This window comes from Giraffa tippelskirchi, chromosome 6 (assembly GCF_054371585.1).
Source record: "Giraffa tippelskirchi isolate mGirTip1 chromosome 6, T2T-mGirTip1v1.2.pri, whole genome shotgun sequence".
Taxonomy (NCBI): Eukaryota; Metazoa; Chordata; class Mammalia; order Artiodactyla; family Giraffidae; genus Giraffa; species Giraffa tippelskirchi.
Window position 1 is genome coordinate 88,584,678 of NC_137280.1, and position 21,795 is coordinate 88,606,472.

At 51.6% G+C, this 21,795-nt stretch overlaps 1 protein-coding gene across 18 annotated transcripts; it reads left to right on the forward strand.

Annotated features, from left to right (window-relative positions):
- The first annotated feature begins 7 nt into the window (after nt 1-7).
- Nucleotides 8-20,910, forward strand: BRME1 (break repair meiotic recombinase recruitment factor 1). 18 transcript variants are annotated; one of them, XM_081501417.1, is made up of 10 exons: nt 8-83; nt 345-411; nt 941-992; nt 6,177-6,357; nt 10,118-10,199; nt 10,414-10,518; nt 11,889-13,169; nt 17,124-17,212; nt 19,790-19,882; nt 20,237-20,910. In XM_081501417.1, the coding sequence occupies exons 3-10, from the start codon at nt 962-964 to the stop codon at nt 20,388-20,390; spliced, it is 2,016 nt and encodes a 671-aa protein (XP_081357543.1). In that variant the 5' UTR covers nt 8-83; nt 345-411; nt 941-961; the 3' UTR covers nt 20,391-20,910. The 18 variants fall into 18 exon arrangements, with proteins under 18 accessions (XP_081357543.1, XP_081357544.1, XP_081357545.1 ...); XM_081501418.1 differs by having other exon boundaries at nt 348-411; XM_081501419.1 differs by lacking the exon at nt 345-411 and adding an exon at nt 4,867-4,985.
- The last annotated feature ends 885 nt before the right edge of the window (nt 20,911-21,795 follow it).

Consider the following 21,795-nt stretch of genomic DNA (forward strand, 5'->3'; position numbering starts at 1 on the left):
CGCAAGTGGAGAAGGGAGGTTCCGGCATAGCGCGTGCGTGGGAGGGCTTCGTAGTGCCCGGGAAAGAGGCGGAGCGATTGCAGGTGTGAGGGGTGGTGGTGGCCGCTGGGTTCACGGTGTGGCCGGTTCACCTGCGACTTCTGGTCTCTCCTGGTTTAGGCAGTTCTCACTTTCGGCGCCCAGGGTAGGGTTAGGATGGGCCTGGTCACCAGAAGCCAGGTTCCACAGCACTCGGGCCTCAGACCTCGAGCTGCCCGGCCTCCGTGAGGGCCAACTTTGCCTTTAATTGTTTAAAAAAAAATTAAAAAACCTTACGGAAATAATTTAACCGAATTATCCCCTAGCAGATCCAGGTAGCCCTTTCCAGCTCCTGGTAACGACAGAGGGACCTCGACAGCTTCTCTGGCCCAGGTCAGTTTGGGCTTGTCTGGCTCCTAGGCTGGAAGCAATGGACCTGTGGTGGCGACTCCGGCCTCCCCCAAGGCCCCAGGCATCCTCCAAAGGGCCTCCCCATCCCTTGAAAGGTCCCCAGGTGTCCCCCCTAAAGCCTTCAGATGACCCTGCAGGGCCCCATGTGTCACCTCGAAAATCCTGGGGTGTCCCTGAAAGGGTCCCAAGTACCCCAGCCTGGAGGAAGGGAGCTTCACGTAGGCTGCCCCATCTTAGAGACTAGAGGGGCCATACCCCGGCCCAGGTGCTCTCAGATCCTGGGCAGAAAATAGGCAGTTCCTTATCTGCAGCGTGGAGGAGTTTAAATTGTCACACCGCGATAGCCCAAGGTAGCTATGATTCCCACCCTCTGCCCTCTTGGGGCTCTGTTGACCCCTGGGCAGCCAGATGGGTCTAGGTGGGGGAGGGGTGGCCTCAGCCAAGGCCACTGGTTCCTGTAACCCAGAGATAGGAACTGCTTGTAATGATAAGATTTGCTCCTTGTTTTCAGATTTCTCTAGGGAGAGATAAAATGAGTAAGAGGAAGAAGCTTCGGACCTCAGGTATTTGGACGATCAAGTTGATACATCTTTATTGCTGCTTCTGCTTTTAGGAGGAATTTGGGCTTATTGCAGAAATGCTAACGTGACCACACCAAGCTCCTTAAAATAACAACAACGATGATTTAATACACAGGATGACTTAGTGCAAGTCTAAGTTATGGAGAAGTGCTTATAGTAAAAAGTGAAAGCTTTGTGGAGCTTCCTCCAGCCTGTAGTGGGATCCCACAGCCTAGGGGAGGCCTGCAGGCTTCAGGGAGGGGTGCAGCTTCTATGTGGGTCCACTCTCAGAGATGACCCGTGAGTAGAGCTTGATGTGCTGGTATGTGGCTTGAGCAAAAAACCTAGGTTCATCTCCCTGTGTGATGGCAGATAACTTATTCTGTGTCTCACTATCCTCCTGTAAGTAGGGGATAATAAAGAGTACATACCATTTCCTTTATTTTCTTTTAAAAATATTTTTAAATTTATCTTTAATTGGAGGATAATTGCTTTACAATATTGTGTTGGTTTCTGCCATATATCAACATGAGTCAGCCATAAGTATATGTATGTCCACTCCCTCTTGAACCTCCCTCCCACCGCCCTACCCTGTCCTTTAGAACAGTGATTCTCAACCTGTTGCGGGGAGCAGTTTGATTCCAGAGGACATTTGGCAATATCTAAAGACTTTTTTTTTAAGTATTTATTCATTTATTTGGCTGTGCCAAGTCCTAATTGCAGCATGTGGAATCTTTCAGTTGTGGCCCCTGGGTTCACAGAACTAGTGGGATTTAGTTCTGTGACCAGGGATTGAACCCTCTGCATTGGGAGCAGGAGTCTTAACCACTGAACCACCAGGGAAGTCCCTAGAGACACTCTGGGGTTTTACAACTGGTGTGTTTGGGTGGGTCAGTGGGAGGTACTGGCATTTCATGGGTCGAGGGCAGAGATGCTGCTCAAAATCATAGCATGCAGAGGACAGCCCCCACAGCACAGAATGACCTGGCCCCAAATGTCAGTAGTACCCCAAATGTCAGTAGTGCCAAAGTTGAGAACTTTGTCCTAGAGCTCACATGTGAATTAGTATTTGTAAAGCACAGAAAGTAGACCCATGGCAGGACACAAATACATGCTGCTGTTATGATTGTCCTTTCAGATTTTTTTTTTTTCATTTTGAAACAATTTTGAGCTTACAGAAAAGTTGTAAAAATATTTCAGAGTTCCGTCTACCCTTTCCTCAGCTTCCGCTAATGTTAAAGCCCCCCACAACCATAAGATGATGGTCAACCATGTTGTTGTTTAGTCACTCAGTTGTGTCCACTCTTTTGCGACCCCATGGACTGTAGCCCCCCAGGCTCCTCTGTCCATGGGATTTCTCAGGCAAGAATGCTGGAGTGGGTTGCCATTTCCTTCTCCAGGGGATCTTCCTGACCCGGGGATCAAATCCGTGTCTTGTGCATTGGCACTCGGATTCTTTACCACTGAGCCACTAGGGAAGCCTGGATCAACCACATCGAGGAGCATAAAAAACAGAAAATAAATCTCAGTACCCTACTTCTTCCAGACTTTTTCTTTATATACACAAATACAGTGTTTTTATTGGATAAATATAATCATCAACATACTGATCTGCAACCTCTGATTTTCAACTTCATGGGTTTTCAAGATCATCTTCACCTCTCAATATACATAGAGAATTGCCTCGTTCAGAAGGAAAACATCCAGTATTATGTAGTATAGCTCCATTCCCCTGTCATTGGCTAAGGAATTTAAATTTCTTAAAAATTTAGGAATGACCCCTTCACTTAGTGGCTAATGAACTTCAAGAGTAGGATGTAGAGTAGGAAAGAAATCAACAGATCAAAGATGTTTAGGGCTTCCCTGGTGGCTCAGTGGTAAAGAATCCACCTGTCAGTGCAAGAGACAGGGGTTCAAGCCCTGGCCTGGGAGGATCCCACATGCCATGGAGCAAGTAAGCCCCTGCACCAGAACTGCTGAGCCTGCACTCTAGAGCCTTGGAGCCAAAACTGCTGAAGCCTGTGTGCCCTAGAGCTTGTGTTTCGCAAAAAGAGAAGCCACTGCAGTGAGAAGCTTTCATACCACAGCTAGAGAAAAGCCCGAGCTGGGACAAAGACCCAGCACAGCCAAAAATAAATAAATAGAATTATAAAAAAAAAAAAAAAAAGATGTTTGTGCAGAGATGAGTAACAAGCTGCTTGGAGGCACAGGAATTTCTGTGACCTTGGAGGGGGAAGCTGGGGCCAGCCAGGCCCACCCACAAAAGGTCATTTGGGGCCTCTTTTGGCAGTGGACTCCTCAGCTTAGTGGACCCTGGGCTGGCCCAGGAGAGTTCTTTCTGTGTGTCCTGGATGGGTGGGGAGAAGGAAAGACGATTCTGGCAGGTGGTGAAAGAACCCTTTCCCTCCTGGTGTCTTTGGCCTTTAGTGTTGAACATAAGGTTCTGCTTTCATTTTTCTTAAATTAATCCTGTGGGGATGGACCACAGGAAGAAAATGGAAGCCTCTTCACTCCTGTTGATATTTTTGCTTTTTATTTGGTACTAATAAATGTCCGTTGGATGAGCAAAGCAAGCTAGTGTTTGGGCTTCTTAAGAAACTAAACAAACGAAGCCACTATATTTTTGCATTTCCTGGCAAACCACAAAGTGGGAATGTGTTTGTATAAGAAACATTCATTGGAGCTTTGCTCTGGGTACAGTGCCAGGGTGGGTCCATAAGGTGGGAGGTGGGGGTGGGAAGCATATGAAGATGAGATCAAGATGAGATTTAGATCTTGCAGTTGATACCTTCAAAGTCTAGTCAGGGGGAAAGGAAAAATGCTTCTCACCAAGGGAGCTAACCAAATACTCAGCAGTGGGGTAAAGTTCTAAATGGGCCCATGTGAACTGCAACTGAGAATTGGGAGAAATTACAGGAAAGTCAGTGTGGTCTAGTGGAACCCAAAAAGCCAAATGGACACTGAGGAGGACCCTTGCATTCAGCGTTGGAGGGAGGGAGCTCATTCAGTGGGTTTGTTGTTGTTTTAGTTGTATCTGACTCTTTGCAACCTCATGGACTGTAGCCCTCCAGGCTCTTCTGTCCATGAGATTTCCCAGGCAAGAAATACTTGAGTGGGTTGCCATTTCCTTCTCTAGGAGATCTTCCTGACCCAGGGATCAAACCAGCGTCTCCTGCATTGGTAGGCGGATTCTTTACCACTGAGCTACCTGGGAAATTCTTAGTGGGTTTACTTCAAGATATATAAGGAGGATAAGGGGATGACAGAGGACGAGATGGTTGGATGGCATGACTGACTCGATGGACATGGGTTTGAGCAAGCTCCAGGAGATGGTGAAGGACAAGGAAGCCTGGCATGCTCCAGTCCATGGGGTTGCAAAGAGTCGGACACAACAACAATATAAGGAGCTGAGTTTGGAAAGGTCTTTGTGACAACCTCCAGAAAAATCAGACCTGGGTTTGGTTTGTCTTTTTGTTCTCACTGCCTGGTCAGAGATGCAGTACATAGTAGGTGTTCAGTAAGTGTTCAGGTACACTTAAGTGTGAAGGCTCTGGAGCTGGACTGCCTGAATCCCATTTCAGAGTCTTTGGTCTCTCCATGCCTCAGCTTGCTCATCTGTAACATGGGCATAACATGAAGACTCTACCTCGAAGTTTTATCATAACATACCTTGAGTCCTCAGGGCAGTGTCTGGCATGGAACTGAACTAGAGTCAACCCTTATTATTTGTTCACTTGGGGCCAGATTTTGGAGCATTCTGACAAGTCAGTGCTATTGGCAATTTCTATATAAGGGAATTCCCTTCATTAAACAAATAGATGTTAATAAGCACCTTTAGGCTCTGAATTGCATTCAGTGATGGGAAAGGTATTTGTAGGGATGTAGCAGGGACCAAGAGGCAACTGAGCCGAGAAGTCACCTCCTTACAGCTCGATGACTCTGGGTCCCAGTTTTCCCAGGTTGGATATTCTGCAAGCGTCATGGAAAACCAGAGTGGTATGTAAAATTGAATGTCGTCTGCATTTTCTGGGAGGTGATCTGGGTTTTCTCATGCATTTATTCAGTCATCTTCCAAGTACTTATTGAGCGGTTCTCGACCCAGGAATCAAACGAGGGTCTCCTGTATTGCAGGTGGATTCTTTACCAACTGATCTGTCAGGGAAGCCCCATTTATTGAGCACCAGCAGTTTATTAGATGCTCATGTAGCCACTTGAGACCCAGCAGAGAGTGAGATAAATGAGGCCTCTCCTTGCATGGACAGGTTGTAGTGGAGGAGACAGTAAATGACCCAGTACATCGGACGCTTGCAGAAAAGATATAAAGTGAATACAACAGAGCATGGGTCCTAGAGGAGTTTCTCTATAGGAAGAGCAAGAATGGCTCCTCTGGGGACTTAGCTGGTGGTCCAGTAGTTAAGACTCTGTGTTCCACAGGGGGCACAGGTTTGATCCCTGGTTGGGGAACTAAGATCCCACATGTCCTCTCACCAAAAAAAAAAAAAAAAAATGGCCCCTCTGTAGGGGTATTTGAGCTGAGACCCAAGGGAACCAGCACACACCTCTCACCACTTCCCCAGAGAAACAGTCAGCTGGACAGGTTGTCTTGTGATTCTGAGCCAGGCCAGGTCACCTCAGGATTCAGTGTCCATCATGACCAGACCACAGGTTAAAAGCCTTTGAATCCCATGGCCCCATAAATCTGTGAGTCCCACCTGGATGACAGTCCATCCCATGTCTCACTCTCCAGGCAAGCATCAGAGCAGGAATTTCCTGCCCTTTGCACAAGCCTGCTCATGTTGGATCAGCGACCCAGATGTGTTTGGTTGTTGGTCATGGCAGTGTGTGCTCCCACTGTCCCCCACCCCTTCATTTCTTTATTTTCTTTTCATTTATTTATTTTTGGCTGTGCTGGGTCTTTTGAGGGCTTTGTCTAGTTGCAGCGAGCGGTGTCTGCTCTTCATTGCAGTGCACAGGCTTGTCATTTTGATGGCTTCTCTTGTTGGGTTCCACTAGACCACACTGACTTTGCTGTAATTTATCCTAATTCTGTCAATAGTGGCCACGTGACATGCAAGATCTTCCCAAAGCAGGGATTGAACCTGTGTCCCCCTCATTAGCAGGCGGATTCTTAACCACTGGGCCACCATGAAGGGAAGCCCCCTTAATCTTCTTTTTTCTCCAAACCAGGAAGGGAAGGACTCCGTCTTCCGAAACTTCCAAAGAACCCAAGGATAGAAGACTCTGACAGGGCCACCAGCCAGAGTTCCATGTTAGACTGTTTGCATCACCCTGAAGAATCAGAAGGTGGATCAGGACTCTCTTCCTCTGCAGAGCAGAGTGGAGAGGAACCAGGACAGGCAGCCTCCCGGTAGGTGGCTCAGAACATCCAGCAAGCCTCTCCACTGACAGTGGGCACAGCATGGTGACCTAGTGGACAGGATGCAAAGGTGGGGGACCAGCCAATGTGACCCAGCCAGTGCTGTGCCTCCCCCACAGGGTCAGGGCCCTTGGATTGAGCTTCTTGAAGTTTTGCTCTAGAGATTCCTCTCTAGTGAGAAAGGTCAACATATATATATATATTTTTAATTAAATTTTATTTATTTCTTGTTTACTTATTTATTTTTGGCTGAATTGAGTCTCGGTTGCTGTGTATGGGCTTTCTCCAGTTCCAGACAGTGGAAGGTACACTTTGTTGCAGTACATAGGCTTTTCATTGCAGTGGCTTTTCTTGTTGTGGAGCACAGGCTGTAGGCATGTGGGCACAAGTAGTTGTAGCACACAGGCTCAGTAGTTGTAGTGAAATCCCGTGGCATGTGAAATCTTCCTGGGCCAGAAATTGAACCTGTGTCCCCTGCATTGGCAGGCAAATTCTTATCCATTATGCCACCAGGGAAGTCCTATCACATTCCTTCTTAATGAAGAGGGGACTGAAGGAGTTGTGGGTTCTGTGAAATAATAACCCATAAGAGAGGATTAAGCACCTTTATGTTCCAGGCAGTGTGCTAATAGTAAATACTTAACACACATCCGCTTATTTAATCTTCATGGCACTGTGACACAGGTTTTTAACCCCATTTGAGGACTCTGAGGCTTCGAGCAATCAAATGACTTGCCCAGGGCCACTAAGCTCATACAGGGTGGGCTGCAGTTCTGGCTTCGTCTGGTTCCTGTGCTCTTCACTACTATGGGTTCCCAGTTCCCATATATTTTCAAGAAATATGTAATTAAACATGGTGGGAAGAAAGGAAATCTCTGGTGAATCATTTAGTCTCCATGGGGTTAAGCCATATGTAACTACAGCAAAGTAGAAAGGGTTATTAGGAGTTGGGAGAAGGAAAGTTCCTGCTGTCCGAAGTCTTCAGAGAAAGCACTGTGGATTAGTGTAGCACATTTTCTGCATGAAAAGGTAAGGCATGCGGTCCGGCTGACAGGACCATTTTCCGGGGTGCATGTCTGATCTCAGGTCATGGCAGTCTTAGTGCTAAAGCTGCATGTGTGATAGGAAGAGAGAGGCCACTTGTCACAACTAAGGCATCCTCCCAGACACACACGACGGTGTCACCATGTGTGTGACACCGAGAGGCCATCAGGGCTGATGGGGTTGTGGCTGCTGCCCACTCTGCTGTTTGAATCCATAAGAATAATCAGAACCTACAGAAGTGGGTTCCAGCCCCTTTGTTTCTGTTTTCTTTAATGTTTTATTAAGAAATACTGCCTGTGCGGAAATGTAGCAGAAAAAAAGCAACATAAATCAATCAGCCTAGCACATTTATGTTGAGAAATGAAATCTTGCCAGCACCCCAGAAGCCGCCCAAACAACCCATCCCAATTAAAAAATTTTGAGCAGACGGTTGCTATCAGTATCTAGACTTATTCTGTCTCCATAACCTCCCTTGGCACAATCCAAGCCCATTAGCGTAGCTTCATACTTTATCCTGCTCCACTTCTAAAGTTGAAATCATGAAGTTTCAGTTCCAGATTCTGATTTTTTTTTTAAAGTATACATATCCACATTTATTTGGATATAACTGTAAGTCTCACCAGTTTTTTAAAAAGACTTTTTTAGAGCAGTTTTAGGTTTACAATAAAATTGAGAGGAAGGCACAGTGATTTCTGATATACCCTCTGCCCTCCCACATCCCTCGTGACCGCCATCACTCACCAGAATGGTACATTTTTTTTTTTTTTTTACCAAGGATGAAGCTACATTGATATATGGACAGGGAAGCCTGGCGTGTTGCAGTCCACGGGGTCACAGAGTTGGACACGACTGAGTGACTGAACTGAACTGACACATGTTAATCACCCACAGTCCATAGTTTACTTAAAATTTTTTTTTTTATTGTTTAGTTTTGGTTGTGCTGGGTATTTGTTGCTGCACAGGCTTTTCTCTAGTTGTGGCAAGTAGAGGCTCCTCTGTAGTTGTGGTGCATGGGCTTCTCATTGCAGTGGCTTCTCTTGTTGCAGAGCATGTTCTCTAAGGCATGCGGGCTTCTGTAGTTGCAGCTCCTGGCTCTAGAGCACAGGCTCAGTAGCTGTGGCACACAGACTTAGTTGCCGTGCAGCCTGTGGGATCTTCCTGGACCAGGGATTGATCACAGGTCTCGATCCCAGGTCTCCTGCATTGGCAGGTGGATTCTTATCCACTGGACCACCAGAGAAGCCCCTAAGTTTACATTCTGTGAGTTGTACACTCTGTGGGTTTGACTAGAGGAATAGTAACATGTATCAGTACAACATCACGCAGAGTTCTTTCACAGCCGTAAAAATCCTAGTCTATTCATTTTCCCTGGGTAACCACTGATCTTTTTCACCGTCTTCATAGTTTGCTCTTTCCAGAATATCGTATAATTGGAATCATACAGTACATAGCCTTTTCAGATTGGCTTCTTTCACATGGTAACATGCATTTAAGGTATCTCCACATGTCTTCATGGCTTGAGAGCTCGTTTATTTATTTTTTATTTTATTTTATAAAGCAGATGGCATAACTTTGTTTATTTATTTTTAAAAAGTCTAGACTTGTCTGGTGGTCCAGTGATTAAGACTCCACCCTTCCACTGCAGGGGGTACCAGTTTGATCCTTAGTCCAGGAAGTTCTACATTCCTTGGGGTGTGGTCAAAAATTAATTCAAATTTTTTTATTGGAGTCTAATTGATTTACATTGTTGTGTTAGTTTCAGGTGTACAGCAAAGTGAATCAGTTGTACACACATCCACTCTTTTCTAGATTCTTTTCCCATATAGGCCATCACAGAACATTGAGTGGAGGAGAGCTTGTTTCTTCTTAGCACTGAATGCTGTCCCACTGTCTTCATGTACCATAGTTTATTTATTTTGAAAATTATTTTATTTAATTATTTATCTTTGGCCATGCTGGGTTGGGTCTTTGTTACTGTGCGTGGGCTTTCTCTGGTTGTGGAGAGCAGGGCCTACTCTCTTGTTGTGGTGGGCTTCTCATTGCAGTGGCTTCTCTTGTTGCAGAGCACAGGCTCTAGGACCCATGGGCTTCAGTACTTGCAACACATGGGCTCAGTAATCACAGCTGTAAATCAGGGGCTCGGTAGCTGTGGCACATGGGCTTCTTGTCCCCTTCGGTATGTGGGATCTTCCCAGACCAGAACTCGAACCGGTGTCCCCTGCATTGGCAGGCAGATTCTTTACCACTGGACTATCAGGAAAGGCCTACCACAATTTAGTTATCCACTCACCTGCTGAGGGCCTCTCAATTGCTTCCACATTTTGGCAATTATGAATACACCCGTTTTTTTAGACACTGTGTTTTTTTTTTGTATCTGCAACTTTTTAGCATTTGTAGAATTGGGGGCTGGGTTGTCAGTCCAAATGAGAATTCCTGTTCTTATTCCAGGAGCCAGTTCCTGGGATTATAAGAATAAAGTGCTGCCAGGGAAGGCAGCTTGGCTTCTAGGCATGGGACTCCGAACACTTCTTGGCAGTCATACATGTCCCCTTCTCCACCCCGCCCTTTCTCAGCAGGTGCTCTAGGGCCGCCCTCTTTGGAGACTCTGAGCGCTGCTCTGCCTTTGGATTCCATTGTTTGTCTCACTACACAAGTTAACGGTGTAGGAGGACTTGAGAACCTCCTCTGTTTTGTCTTTCTCCTCTAGCTCTCCTGATAATGAAGTAGACGCTCCCTCCAGGCTCCTTGGGCAGCCAGAAAAGGAGCCAGTTCCCCTTCCTCCTTCCCAGGTGAGCCTGCTCTGTAGCCTCACATGGACACAAAAGATGCTGGAAAGCTTGTCTGTGTTCAGCAGCAGCAGCTGCTGGTGGGAGTGTGTGCTGGGGCTGGAAGGCACAGCCTGCAAGACAGAAACCGGTTTGGGGGTTTTTGCGCTTGATTTCCAAGACTTCATTCCTTCTTTATCTTTACTGCTGTTTTGTTCTTGTTGTATCTGGTTCACAGAATTCAGTGGGGAGGTTCGTCCCCCAGTTTGCAAAACCCAGGAAGACAGTGATGAGACAAGCAGAGAGGAGGGAAGAGGGCCTCGGGATGGGGGTGTTCAGCTCGGTAAGGTCCTACCATCAGCCAGGCTGAGCTCTGTAGGCATACCACCTCTTGGCCCCACCTCTGCAGCCAAGTTCAACCTTGGTTTCCTTTGACAATGACTAGGCTTCCCAGGTGGCTCAGTGGTAAAGAACCTGCCGGCCAATGCAGGAGATGCAGGAGACGCGTGTTTGATTCCTGGGTCAGGAAGATCTCCTGGAGAAGGAAATGGCAACGCACTCTGGTATTCTTGCCTGGGAAATCCCACGGACGGAGGAGCCTGCAGGCTACAGTCCATGGGGTCGCAAAGAGTGAGACACGATTGAACATGCACACAGCCCTGCACCTCCCCACACCCCCCCCCCACTATGTTTAGCACTGAAGGCATCTGTGGACAGCAGGGGCTGTGTCAGCAGCCTGCAGGCCTGTGAGAGGCGCTCAGGGCAGCGTGCCTGCACTGGAACTGGAGAGGCCAGAGCTCTGTGCCCCAAACTGGGTGAAAGTGGTGAAAGTCAGAAAGGCAACCCAAGTATAGCACAGGGAGCTCACCTCGGTGTTCTGTGATGACCTAGAGTGCTGGGATGGGGGACGAGGCAGGAGGCAGGGGATATATATATGTACTTACAGCTGCTTCACATTGGTGTACGGCAGAAGCCAACACGATATTATAAAGTAATTATCCTCCAATTAAAAATAAATTAAGAAAGACAGCCTGCATTTCTGTCCCTAAACCCCTTTGCTTCTCAGAAGCTTTTGCATGAGCCGAGGGGGCTCTTACAGCATGCTGTCTTGTCCTTACTCCTGTGAGCTCCAGGGGTCACGATCGCTGTCTCTGGAAGACACTCCCCTAAAAAGTGATTGATGGGCATTCCCAGCAGCTGTGTTTGTAATTTCCCCAGACCAGAAACACCCCACATATCTTTCAGTGAGTGAATGGTTGAACAAATCGTGGTCCATTCATACCACAGAACACAACTCATCAATTTCCAAAATAAAGGAGCAAACTAGTGTGATACACATAACCACCTGGATGGATCTCCAGGGCATTAAGTAGACTCAGAGGAAGTTGTAAAAACCATATGGCCACAAGTGTCTGTCGATGGATGAGGGAATTAAACAAAATGGGGGTAACATCCATACAACAGAACAGATATTTGTATATCCATGTTCATTGCAGCATTATTCACCTTGAACTCACGTTTCCTGCATTGGCAGGCAGATTCTTTACTGCTGAGCCACCAGGGAAACCCACCCAGGATCAGCACAGATCCCTATTTGGGTGCACTGTCATCCTTGTGGCATCTGAGGCTTCATACAGGGGCAGTGATGACTAGAAAAGTCTTCAGAGCAGTTGAATGTTGAAGGCCCAAGGCTTAGTCTTTCTTTCTCCACAGGGAACACTGCCAGAACCCAGTGCACAGCATACCAGGAGCCAGCCTCAGGAAGCGTCCCCAGGACTTGCCCTCCAGGAGGCCAGGGACCCAGGACACCAGACCCAGGCAGATGGCTTCTGCACCGAGCCCAGTGGCCTAAGCCCCATGACCCCTGGGCCCAGTGATGCGGATCCTCAGCCCTCCGTCTCCACCAGTGCCTCCCCAGAGTCGGGGATGGTGCCCTCGGCCTCAGAGAGGGCTGGGCAGGACCACCTGTCAGAGCCAAGGACCAATGTGCCCAAGGGTGGAAGCACGGAGGAGGGTTGGGCTCCAGGCAATCATGGCCAGAAAGGGCCCCTGCCAGGCAGTGACGCTGGAGAGATGGAGCCAGAGCTAGGAGCCCCCCAGCAGGGAGGTACCCGAGGGCTAGCAGGTGCTGACCTACTTGAGGGGCACCGGGAGGAAGGAGGTGGCCTCATGGGCCCAGAGCCCCCATCTGCAGCCCTGGGCCCTCCTCACCCCCTGCAAACCCTTGGCAGGGAAGCAGAGTGGAGCTGGAGCGGCTCTCGGTGCCCCCCACTTGGGGCCATTGTTATAGCAGATGTGAACACAGACCCTGCTGAGCCAGAACACAGGGCTCTGAGGGTGGCCAGGCCAGATGGGGAGGTCAGTGCCAGGGTGCCTGCCTCTCCCTGTGGGAAGGCTCCTGATGCAGGCCGCAGCAAGGCTCTGCTCAGCTGCACGCCTCTCACTGGGGCAACCAGTGGAGGCAGAGGGGAGGCACAGCGGGAAGACGAGCCCCCTGGTGACATCCTGGGGTGCTTTGCAGCCTCCCTGCCTCTGCCTCATGAGACCCAAGAACCCACACTAGGAGCTGGGGATCCCAGCCCTTCAGCCTTAGAAACAGGTCCAGATGTTGGTCAGACCCAGGTGCCAGGCCTGAATCAGGAGGGCTTGGGAGGTGTGTGCTCGCAGCCTTCACTGTCACAACCTATAGGTGAAAAGGCAGCTGAGCTAGGGAGCCCGAGCCACAAGCAAGACCTCAAGGGGCTCAGTTTGTCCCTCGGAGCCTCTGCTGCACCGATGTGCCAAGAAGCAGTGGGCGGCCCTCCCCAGGATGCTGGGGCAGGCCAGGGCAGCCCAGACACCCCCACAGGCCCTGTAGGCCAGCTCCGGCGCCCTGCTGATTCTTCCAAGCAGGCCATCTGGGAGGGGTCACCAGCCATGGAACTCGACTTCCTGCCAGACAGCCAAATACAGGATGCCCTGGAAGCCCCTGGCTTTGAAGCCCCACTGGAGCAGGTAAGAAGTTCCCCGGGTCACAGCCACAGGCCCCAGGGCAGGCGCCAGATGGCCACGAGCCCTCCCAAACCATCCCGTAGTCAGGGGGAGAGGGGCACGTGGTGAGTCCTGGGGTCTGAGTCACAGCGTCAGTAGGTGTAGAGCCAGTGATATCCTGGGAAGGCTAGACCTGCCTTTCTCTGAGGGCCCTGTCCGTCTGGGAGCTGAGGAGCCCCGGGGCATGATCCACACAGTCCTGTCGGCCCAGGCAGAGCCCCCGGTGTACCTGCGTCCTGCACTCCTCAGTGCCCGGCTCTGCCTGGAGGTTCCTTAGGGGTGTCTAGAGGGCGCCAGACCAAAAGGGGCTACCTGAAGAAGCAAGTGACCTCAAAACTGGGCCCGTGGGAGGGGACCTCACACCCCCACTGGGAAGAACCTCTGTCCATCTTTAGGGTCACCTGATACCATTCTGTTTCAAACATATACATGGACTTTCGTTTGTCTGCTGGAATTTTTGTTTGTTTTTCACTTACTGTGCTGTGCAGATACTGAGTTGGTTTTTTGTTGTTGTTTTTTTTTTTTTTTTTTACAAATTGAAGATTTGGGGCAACTCTGTTGTCAGATGATGGTTAGCATCTTTTTATTTATTTATATTTTTTCCTGCGCTGGGTCTTCTCTGCTTTTGCACGGCCTCTCTCTAGTTCTCAGTGAGTGGGGGCTACTCTTGTTGTTGCAATGTGAGGGCTTCTCACTGCAGTAATTTCTCTTGTTGCGGAGCACGGGCTCTGGGGGATTTAGGGCTTCAGTAGTTGTGGAGCATGGGCTCAGCTGCCCCGTGGCATGTGGGATCTTCCTGGACCAGGGGTCGAACCCATGTCCCCTGCATTGGCAGGCAGATTCTTATCCACCAGGCCTGTCTGCTGGCATTTGCAAGAGCTTTCCTCCAGGGATCTGCCCGCTGAACTTGTGCTGGCCATGGGCGGTCACCTGTCTGGGCAGGTGGCAACCCCACTTTGGCCCCACCCCCCAGTAGGTGCCACATCCCTGGCAGCAGCTGGCGCACCTGAGCCTAAGTGCTTTGTGGCCTCACGCTCAGAGGTGAGTGGTTCTCTTTCCACACACTGGGTGCGGCTCAAAGGCTGAGGAAGGTTGGGTACCTGCCCCACATGGAGCAGCCGGGAGGGACTCATGCCCAGGTGGCCTGATTCTATGGCTGTGCCTCAACCATTCTGACCTGGAACCAACACAGAGCCCATGTCACTTCACAAACGTGCTCTCTGTTTCTTTGGCCATCCCTGTTTTAAAACTTAATTTTTTGGGTGTTTGAAAAAAAATTTTTTTCAATTTTTATTAATTTATTATTTATTTTGGCTGCTCTGGGTCTTTGTTGTGGCAAGCGGACTCTCTAGTTGGGGTGCCTGGGCTTAGTTGCAGCATGTGGGATCTTAGTTCCCCGACCAGGGATCGAACCTGGGCCCCCTGCATTGGGAGCGTGGAGTCTTATCCACCAGACCACCAGGGAAGTCCTCTGTTTGAAAATGTTTTTGAGGTTTGAGAGCCTGCTCTGTGCCAGGAGTGAACAGATCTGGATGGTCTCTGCCCCCATGAGGTTTTCAGTAGCACCATTCCATCTGCCTCTCCCAGAGTGAGCACTTTGTACCCTGTCATTTCTGCCCTTAAAGAGTCTTCCTAAAAGGCAGCCCCCAAACAAGCAAAGGACGTCATCTGGTGCCCAGCTGGAGGAAGCCACCTGTTCCAGCCGTGGAGGGAAACCATGTCTGGGTCAAGGAAATGTGGGTCTCAGGCGCTGCCTTCCCAAGGGATGGCCAGGGGTCATTTGTGACACGGGCCTCCCTGCCCTGGCTCCGATTCCTTGTACTGTGCATTGCACGTTGCTGTGATCACCAGACAAGCAAGATTATAGAATGCGAGTCACAGTGTGGCTAGATCGCAGCCTTTAAACACAGACGCCCGGGAGAGGTAGGCGCTCAGGTTCTGGACAGAGCTGAAACGTTGTAATTAAAGCCCCAGCCCTTGAAAAATGCACACTCCTCTCTTGGAAAGAAGAGCTTGGTCGTCCCCAGTCTCTGGCCTCTTGGGCCGTGGCTGAGGGAGAGGGCTGGGAAAGCAGCTGGGACCTTGGGCGTCGTCTAGCAGGCAAAGGAGAGCCCTCCTGGACGTGCTGCCAGCAAGCGCACTCAAATCACCACAGAGCCGGCAGCACCAGGAACCCAGCAGCGCCCAGGGTGGGCAGGCCTGCTGAGGGAGGAGGCACTGCCCTGACAAGGCCGCGGACGCCCTGGCGCGTTCTGTTTTGACGCCAGGCCTTCCTGAACAAGTCAGGGCGACCCGAGCACAGGTTCCCGTGGGAAGGTTCCAGAAGGCAGGAACCCTCCCTGGCAGGAAGGACCTGTGGGAACAGAGTGCTGGTGGATGGAGTCTCAGCCCGTGACCTCACTGGGCTCAGCTGTGAGCTCCGCTGCTGAGGAGTGACCCTGGGGACTCGCAGCACTGACAGGCTGGCTGCAAACCCAGCTGCCCTCTTATCGTGGCTCCCTGGGGACATGATGCTCACCCCAGGGCCGGTGGAGCCCCCTCCACTCATAAAGAGGGCTTCATTTAAAACACTTGACTCCCAGGTCCCTCTCGTGGCCCCTGTGGGTGGCCTCCGAAGGGGAAAGGTGTACTACTGTACCTTCAGTACAAGCACTACCTTTGTCATGACAAACTTTTACACAACCCTGGTGGGAGCCGTGGTCCCTGTTGGGAAGGAGAATATTCCTTATGACCAAACTTAGGTGAATCTGTGGCATCAAATTTTTTTTTTTTAATTTGGCTGTGCCGGGTCTTAGTTGCGACATGCAGAAACTAGTTCCCTGACCAGGGATCAAACCCGGGCCCCCTGCATTGGGAGTGAAGAGTCTTAACCTCTGGACCACCAGGGAAGTCCCTGAATTGTATTTTAAGTCACAGAGTTGCCTCCGTGAGAGTCAGCCAGGCACATGGGAGAAACTACTGTCTAGAACAGTTGTGCCAACCTTGGCACTGCTGGCGTTAGGGGCCCGACTGCCGTCCTGTGCACGGAAGGGGGTTGAACAGCATCCCTGGCCTCCAGCCTCCAGCCTCCACCCTCTTCCAAAGGCGTGACAACCCAAAATGTTTGCAGACATTATGGCGTGCCTTGGGGGTGGATTCATCCCCAAGTGAGAGCCTCTGGGCTTCAGAGAGTTCTTCATGTCCATTCCTTTGTATGCCGGGATCCCTGGCAGGTTTAGCTCAAACCCTTCACCCCACCCCCCACGCAGGACTTGGGTCTCCTCAGAAGAACAGACAGCCCTGGGCCAGCCACTCCAAAGAGGCAAAGAGCTGTCACCTGCACCACTGAGCCACTGAGCCTGACATTTTCCATGAAAATTAAACCACCGTTGACCTTTAGAAATTTAAGCTTCTCAGGGTTGTCTGGCTCTCTCTCCCCTGTTAATTATGAATGTTCCCTTCAAAATATATTTGCAAAATCTTTTCCTTGACATGAAACTCGGGGCTTATCTGGCTGACCTCTGCCCCTCCATGCCATACACCCACCTCAGCACAGTCACTACCCGCGGGGTATTCTCTGACCCCTCCTAGATACCACAGGACAGGCCTGAGACCACACCAGGCCTCAGCTGTCAGGGACAGAGGATATGTGGACAGAACCGCCCGCCAGTGGATCAGATCAGCTCGTCCAAAGGGTGGGGCCCGGGAGAGGACCCCAGGGTCAGGCCCAGTGTTGAGGAGAGAGGGTGAGAGCAGCCCGGACTGGTGGCCTGTAGGTCTGGCTGTTACGGCCTCTGTCCCCACACCACTTTTCCTCTGCATGAGGAAAACATGCCTCAGCCTTCCCAGCATGGCGGAGGAGAAGCCAGACCTCCGTGACTCCTTTCCCTTCTCCAGCTAGCCGGGTCATTCACATGTGCATGCACTCTCCTTTTCCAGTTGTTTCCTGCAGGAGGCGAGCTGGACCCCTGCTGGCCTGGCACCGACCCACGTGCAGACAGAGGCCCCCTTGCTGAGGCCCAGCCGAGGTAGGCAGAGTGGGAGGCACCGTAGGACTTTGCCTTGGCAGGAGTCCTCCTCTTGTCTCTGGAAGAGGGGAGTGTGGCTGCTTTCCTGGGACTGGAGCCCCTAACTCTCCCCCACCCCAGCCTTTTGAGCTCCCACTTTGTGAATAAGGGTGATGGAGGAGACCCTGGCTCTCCCTTGAGGGGCCTCACTTTTCTCTGTCTAATAAGGTTGCTAAGCCCTGAATTTCTTACTTATTTATTTGGCTGCTCTGGGTTGTAGTTGCAGCATGCTGGATCTAATTCCCTGAGCAGGGATCAAATCCAGGCCCCCTGCACTGGGAGCACAGAGTCTTAACCACTGGGCCACTAGGGAAGTCCCCACATTTTTTCATTTTTGTTTTTTGGCCATGCCACTTGGCATGGGATCCTAGTCCCCACCAGGGATCGAACCCAGGTCCCCGGCATTGCAATGCAAAGTCTTAATCACTGGACCGCCGGGAAGGTTCCCACCCCCACTTGCAAACTTCCCATGCCCCCTGCTCCCTGGGAGTGGAGAACTCCCAGTCAGCAACCTGTACCCAAGCTGGCTTCTCTCCCTAGGTCCCTTGGGATGGTGCCCCAGCTCTGTGGTGGTTTGAATACACGTTGTGCATTTTCTTGGAGAGATGGTCCAGAGCTTTCCTTGAATCTCTGTGGAGGGGGCGGGGACCCAGTCAGAGCTCGGAACCACTGGCCTGCACGACCCTGGGGCCACCCCTGCTCTGGCACCCTCGGGCCTTCAGAGCCTCCAGTCTGTCCCATCTTCTTTCCTGCCTGGTTCTGTTCCCCAAGGCAGCCCACCTTCTCTCCCTCCTGCAGGCACCAGGTATGTTGTTCCTCCAGCCCACGGAGGTGTGTGTGTGTTGGGAGGGTCCTCTCCCCCCACTGCAGAGCTTCCCTCTCACAGTCCATCACCTCCTTTCATGTCCTTTCTCCCAGCCTTGCTGACCGCCAGCACCGGGTGCCAGTCCTCTCCTGTTACCTTGTACTTAAACTGCAGAGCGGTGGCCGATTGATTATTTATGGCCAAGTTTCTGTTTCTGTCTGGCAGGTATAGAGGAGAGATGAGGGATGCAACCCTTGGCAGAATTTGTCTCCTTTCTCTTCCTCCTGCTCCTCTTCCTCAGGGAAGGGGAGCCATGCTCCCACCCCCTGTCCTTGCACACATTTGTGTCTAGTACCTGTTGTACCACACATTGCTTCCCCTGACAGACACACACACCCGCTCGCTGCATGGGGACCAGAGGCAGTTTAAGCAACGTGGTCCCACTATTGTTTTTAACATTTATTTTTGTTGTGCTGGGTGCTTGCTGCTGCTCACAGGTTTTCTCTAGTTGCAGAGAGCAGGGGCTCCTCTTTATTGCAGTGCACAGGCTTCTCACTGTGGCGGCTTCTCTTACTGCAGAGCACAGGCTCTAAAGCACGGGCTTAGTGGCTCCACAGCATGTGGAATCTTCCCAGACCAGGGATCAAACCCACGTGCTCTGCATTGGCAGGTGGATTCTTAGCCTCTGTACCACCAGAGAAGTCCCCTACTATTGCTTGAGCAAAGAGGAGGGAGATTCGTGTATGAATCTCTGACAGCCTCGATGCAACCCCACGTGGACAGCTAGAAGCCCCCAGGTGGGTCCTGGGGTCTGGTTCTGTGGCCCTTGGCCAAGAGAGAAAAGGCAAGAGACAGGCCCAGGCTGACCAGTCATCTCAGGATGACTAAAGCAGGTGGAGCAGAACCACAGTTCTCCAGTGACAGCCCAGGAGATCTGCTAAGTTGTATGACCCTCTGCCCCCGCCACAGGCTATACCTATTAGATACGGTGGTGCCCCAGCATGCCTACCCCTTCTATAGGCACTGATGCTCTCCAATGCCAGGTCTTCCAGGACCTGCTCTGGGCACTGGGGAGAAACACAGAGCTTCTCCCTAGTTGGGTGGGAGCTGGGGGGTGATGGTGAGCCACAGACAAATTATTAGCTGGTCAGATGGCAGAGTGTTGGGGAGAAAGATAGCAGGGAAGGGGTTAAGATTTTAACCTGTGGTGGATGGGGAGGGAGAGGGAGGGCTCCCTTCCCATCTTCTCCCTCCCCCACCTCCACGGAGGAGACATTCTGCACAGAACATTCCAGAGCCCTAAGAAGTGCTAAGGGAATGGCCAGGAATTTGGTGTGGCTGGAACGGGGGGAAGAGGGAGAGGGTGGGTCTGGAGGCACGGCAGATGGTGTAGGGCTGTGGGGAGAGACTTGGGCTGGGTTTCCATTTCCACAGCCCCCCAAAGTCACTTGGGGGGACAGGATATAAGGGCAGGAGGTGGGGGCCAAGGAGTGTGTGGCAACAGTCCGACAGGAGCCACCTGGTGGGGGAAGTGGCTGGATTCTGGGTGTGCTTTCAGCGGCAGAGCCGCTGGGTTGGCCATCAGGGCCCTGCCTGGTGGGAGGGGGCATCATGTCTTCAAAAGTGTTCGTCTCTGGAGAAGACAGCTCAAGGCTCAGCAGAGTCCCCCCAGTGGAGGCTGGTGGGGCTCTCCAGTGAGCTCAGGCCTCTCGTCCTGCCTCCCATCCCACCAGGACACGAGTGGGGATCAAGAGCAGCGAGGCCGCCAGCATGGAGGATGCGACAGACATGGTGCGCGGCCTGGTCATGGAGCTCTCCAACCTGAAGTAAGGGCTGGGCTGGGCTGGGCCCCGCGGAACCACAGTCCCCGTGAAAGGCAGAGAGCATGGGGCCGAGCGAGGGTGATGGAGGGCCCAGTTCACCAGTGATCTGGGGGTGCCAGGCTGGGCCCGGCCCCCAGTGAGGGGCCTCTGGGAAGCTTCTCCCTCACAGAGCTGTCAGGTTGTTCTGAGGTGGAGCTAGAAGGGTCACAGCCTGCCTGGAGCAGGCTGATGCGGACTGTGCACACGCCTGTGCTTATGTGGGTGTGACCTGAGTAGCCATGAGTGTGTGAGCCAATGTGAGCAGGCCGGTGTGCCCGAGTGTGAGGTGGGGCACAGCACAGGCCTGTTTCCACCCAGCCGGCTGATTATGAGCACCCACCGGGACCTGGAGATCTTCAAGCGCCTCAACTACTACCAGAAAGCAAAGCCGGCCGGGAAGGCCCCCCCACCCTACACTGCAAAGGGGGCTGGGACCCTCCCCAGAGGGGAGCAGTCCTGGAGGGATTTGTAGCCAGTTCCAAACTGCCTGGGGTTATGGTGTGTGTTCCTGTAAGCTCACTGGCCCCCAGAAATGTTCTGCCGAACAGTGGAAAACAATCCCTCTGCAGACCCTATATGCTCCCCCCACCCTGGTATCTTGACTTTCTGAGATGCAGGTCCTGGGGGCCCCAGAAACCTTCCCTCAGCTGACCCGGAAGTCAGCTTCGTATGGGAAACACAAGAGGCCCTGCCTCTGTCAACGGCCTCCCCTGGGAGCTGCGGGGAGCCGGAACCTGTTCCTCCCTGTGGCAGGCCTTCTGGGGCCCCAGGAAGCCAGCTGCTTCTGAGCCAGGGCCCCGGGGCTGCCCAGATGTTTATCATGCGTTTGCAAATTTCAGCTCCTTAGCTGAGGTTACCCAAGGTTCAGAATTTGTTTCTTTCCTGGGGGAGAAAAGGGCTCGCTTTGTTGGTCATACCCTTGTTTTTCACCGGATCTCCATTTTATTTCTTCTGGGAAGCCCATTAATAAATGATGACCTAGCCAGACCTCAGACCATGTGACCTGTTGTTTGTGGTTGGAGGCGTTTTCAGTTCCTTGATGGCCTGCCCACAACCTTCCTAATCACCTCTTTCTCCTTCTGCTTCTCGTGCTCCTTGCGAAGACAAGTTGGTGTACTGCTGGGGGCCCCTACTCCCAGATGGAGTCCAGGGGTCCCCACGCGTTACCAGGTGTCAGACTCTCCTGGAGCAGGTGGAAATGTGCAGAGATGTGCATGTGTACAAATTCCAGCACACAAGTATCTGTGGACCAATGAGCCCACTGAGAAATCTTGACTGTCCAGGCTGGAGTTCAGCGCTGAGATGGCCTTGCCTCTCCTCTTTGGAACAAGCTGCCGAGAAGCCCTGGTCTAGGAGGCAACCCTGGGTGGGAATTATTACTGATGCAGACACAGCTAATGCCTGGAGGGTGCTGAGGGCAAGCGTGCGCACATCTTGCCCCACCAAGCCTCACCACAGAGAGGTCACATTGTCATTAGCTGTTCCAAGTGCTGCTGTCAAACCCGTTTTGCAGAAGACATTGCTTCTGTTAAGTAGGTCACCAGTAGGTGGACCAGACCCAAGACTAATTTGTTGCTCTGCCTGTGGCTCCTGCACCCTAACTCCTACGGCCAAGGCAGGGAGGGCCCTCCTCCCACCACCTTCTTTTACCTGGGACATCCCCTTCAGGTGGCTCAGAGTCCCCCAGCGCTTTCTCCCTGCAGAATGTACAGCCCCTTCCTTGAACCCACCAGAATGTGCCCATTCACCCTGTTCCCTGGGTCTCAAGCCCCAGTGGCTCTGGCTTATACAATTAACATTTGTAGGTAGCTGAGAGTGGCTGGGGTACTGTGTCCCCTGACTCCATGTGAAACTCTTGGCGCTGCTAAGGAGGCCTC

Coding starts and splice junctions, on each gene's coding strand:
- BRME1 (XM_081501413.1), top strand. CDS start 962: ATGAGTAAGAGGAAGAAGCTTCGGACCTCAG. Junction 6,358..10,117: donor CCAGGACAGGCAGCCTCCCG/GTAGGTGGCTCA, acceptor TTTCTCCTCTAG/CTCTCCTGATAATGAAGTAG. Junction 10,519..11,888: donor GGATGGGGGTGTTCAGCTCG/GTAAGGTCCTAC, acceptor CTTTCTCCACAG/GGAACACTGCCAGAACCCAG.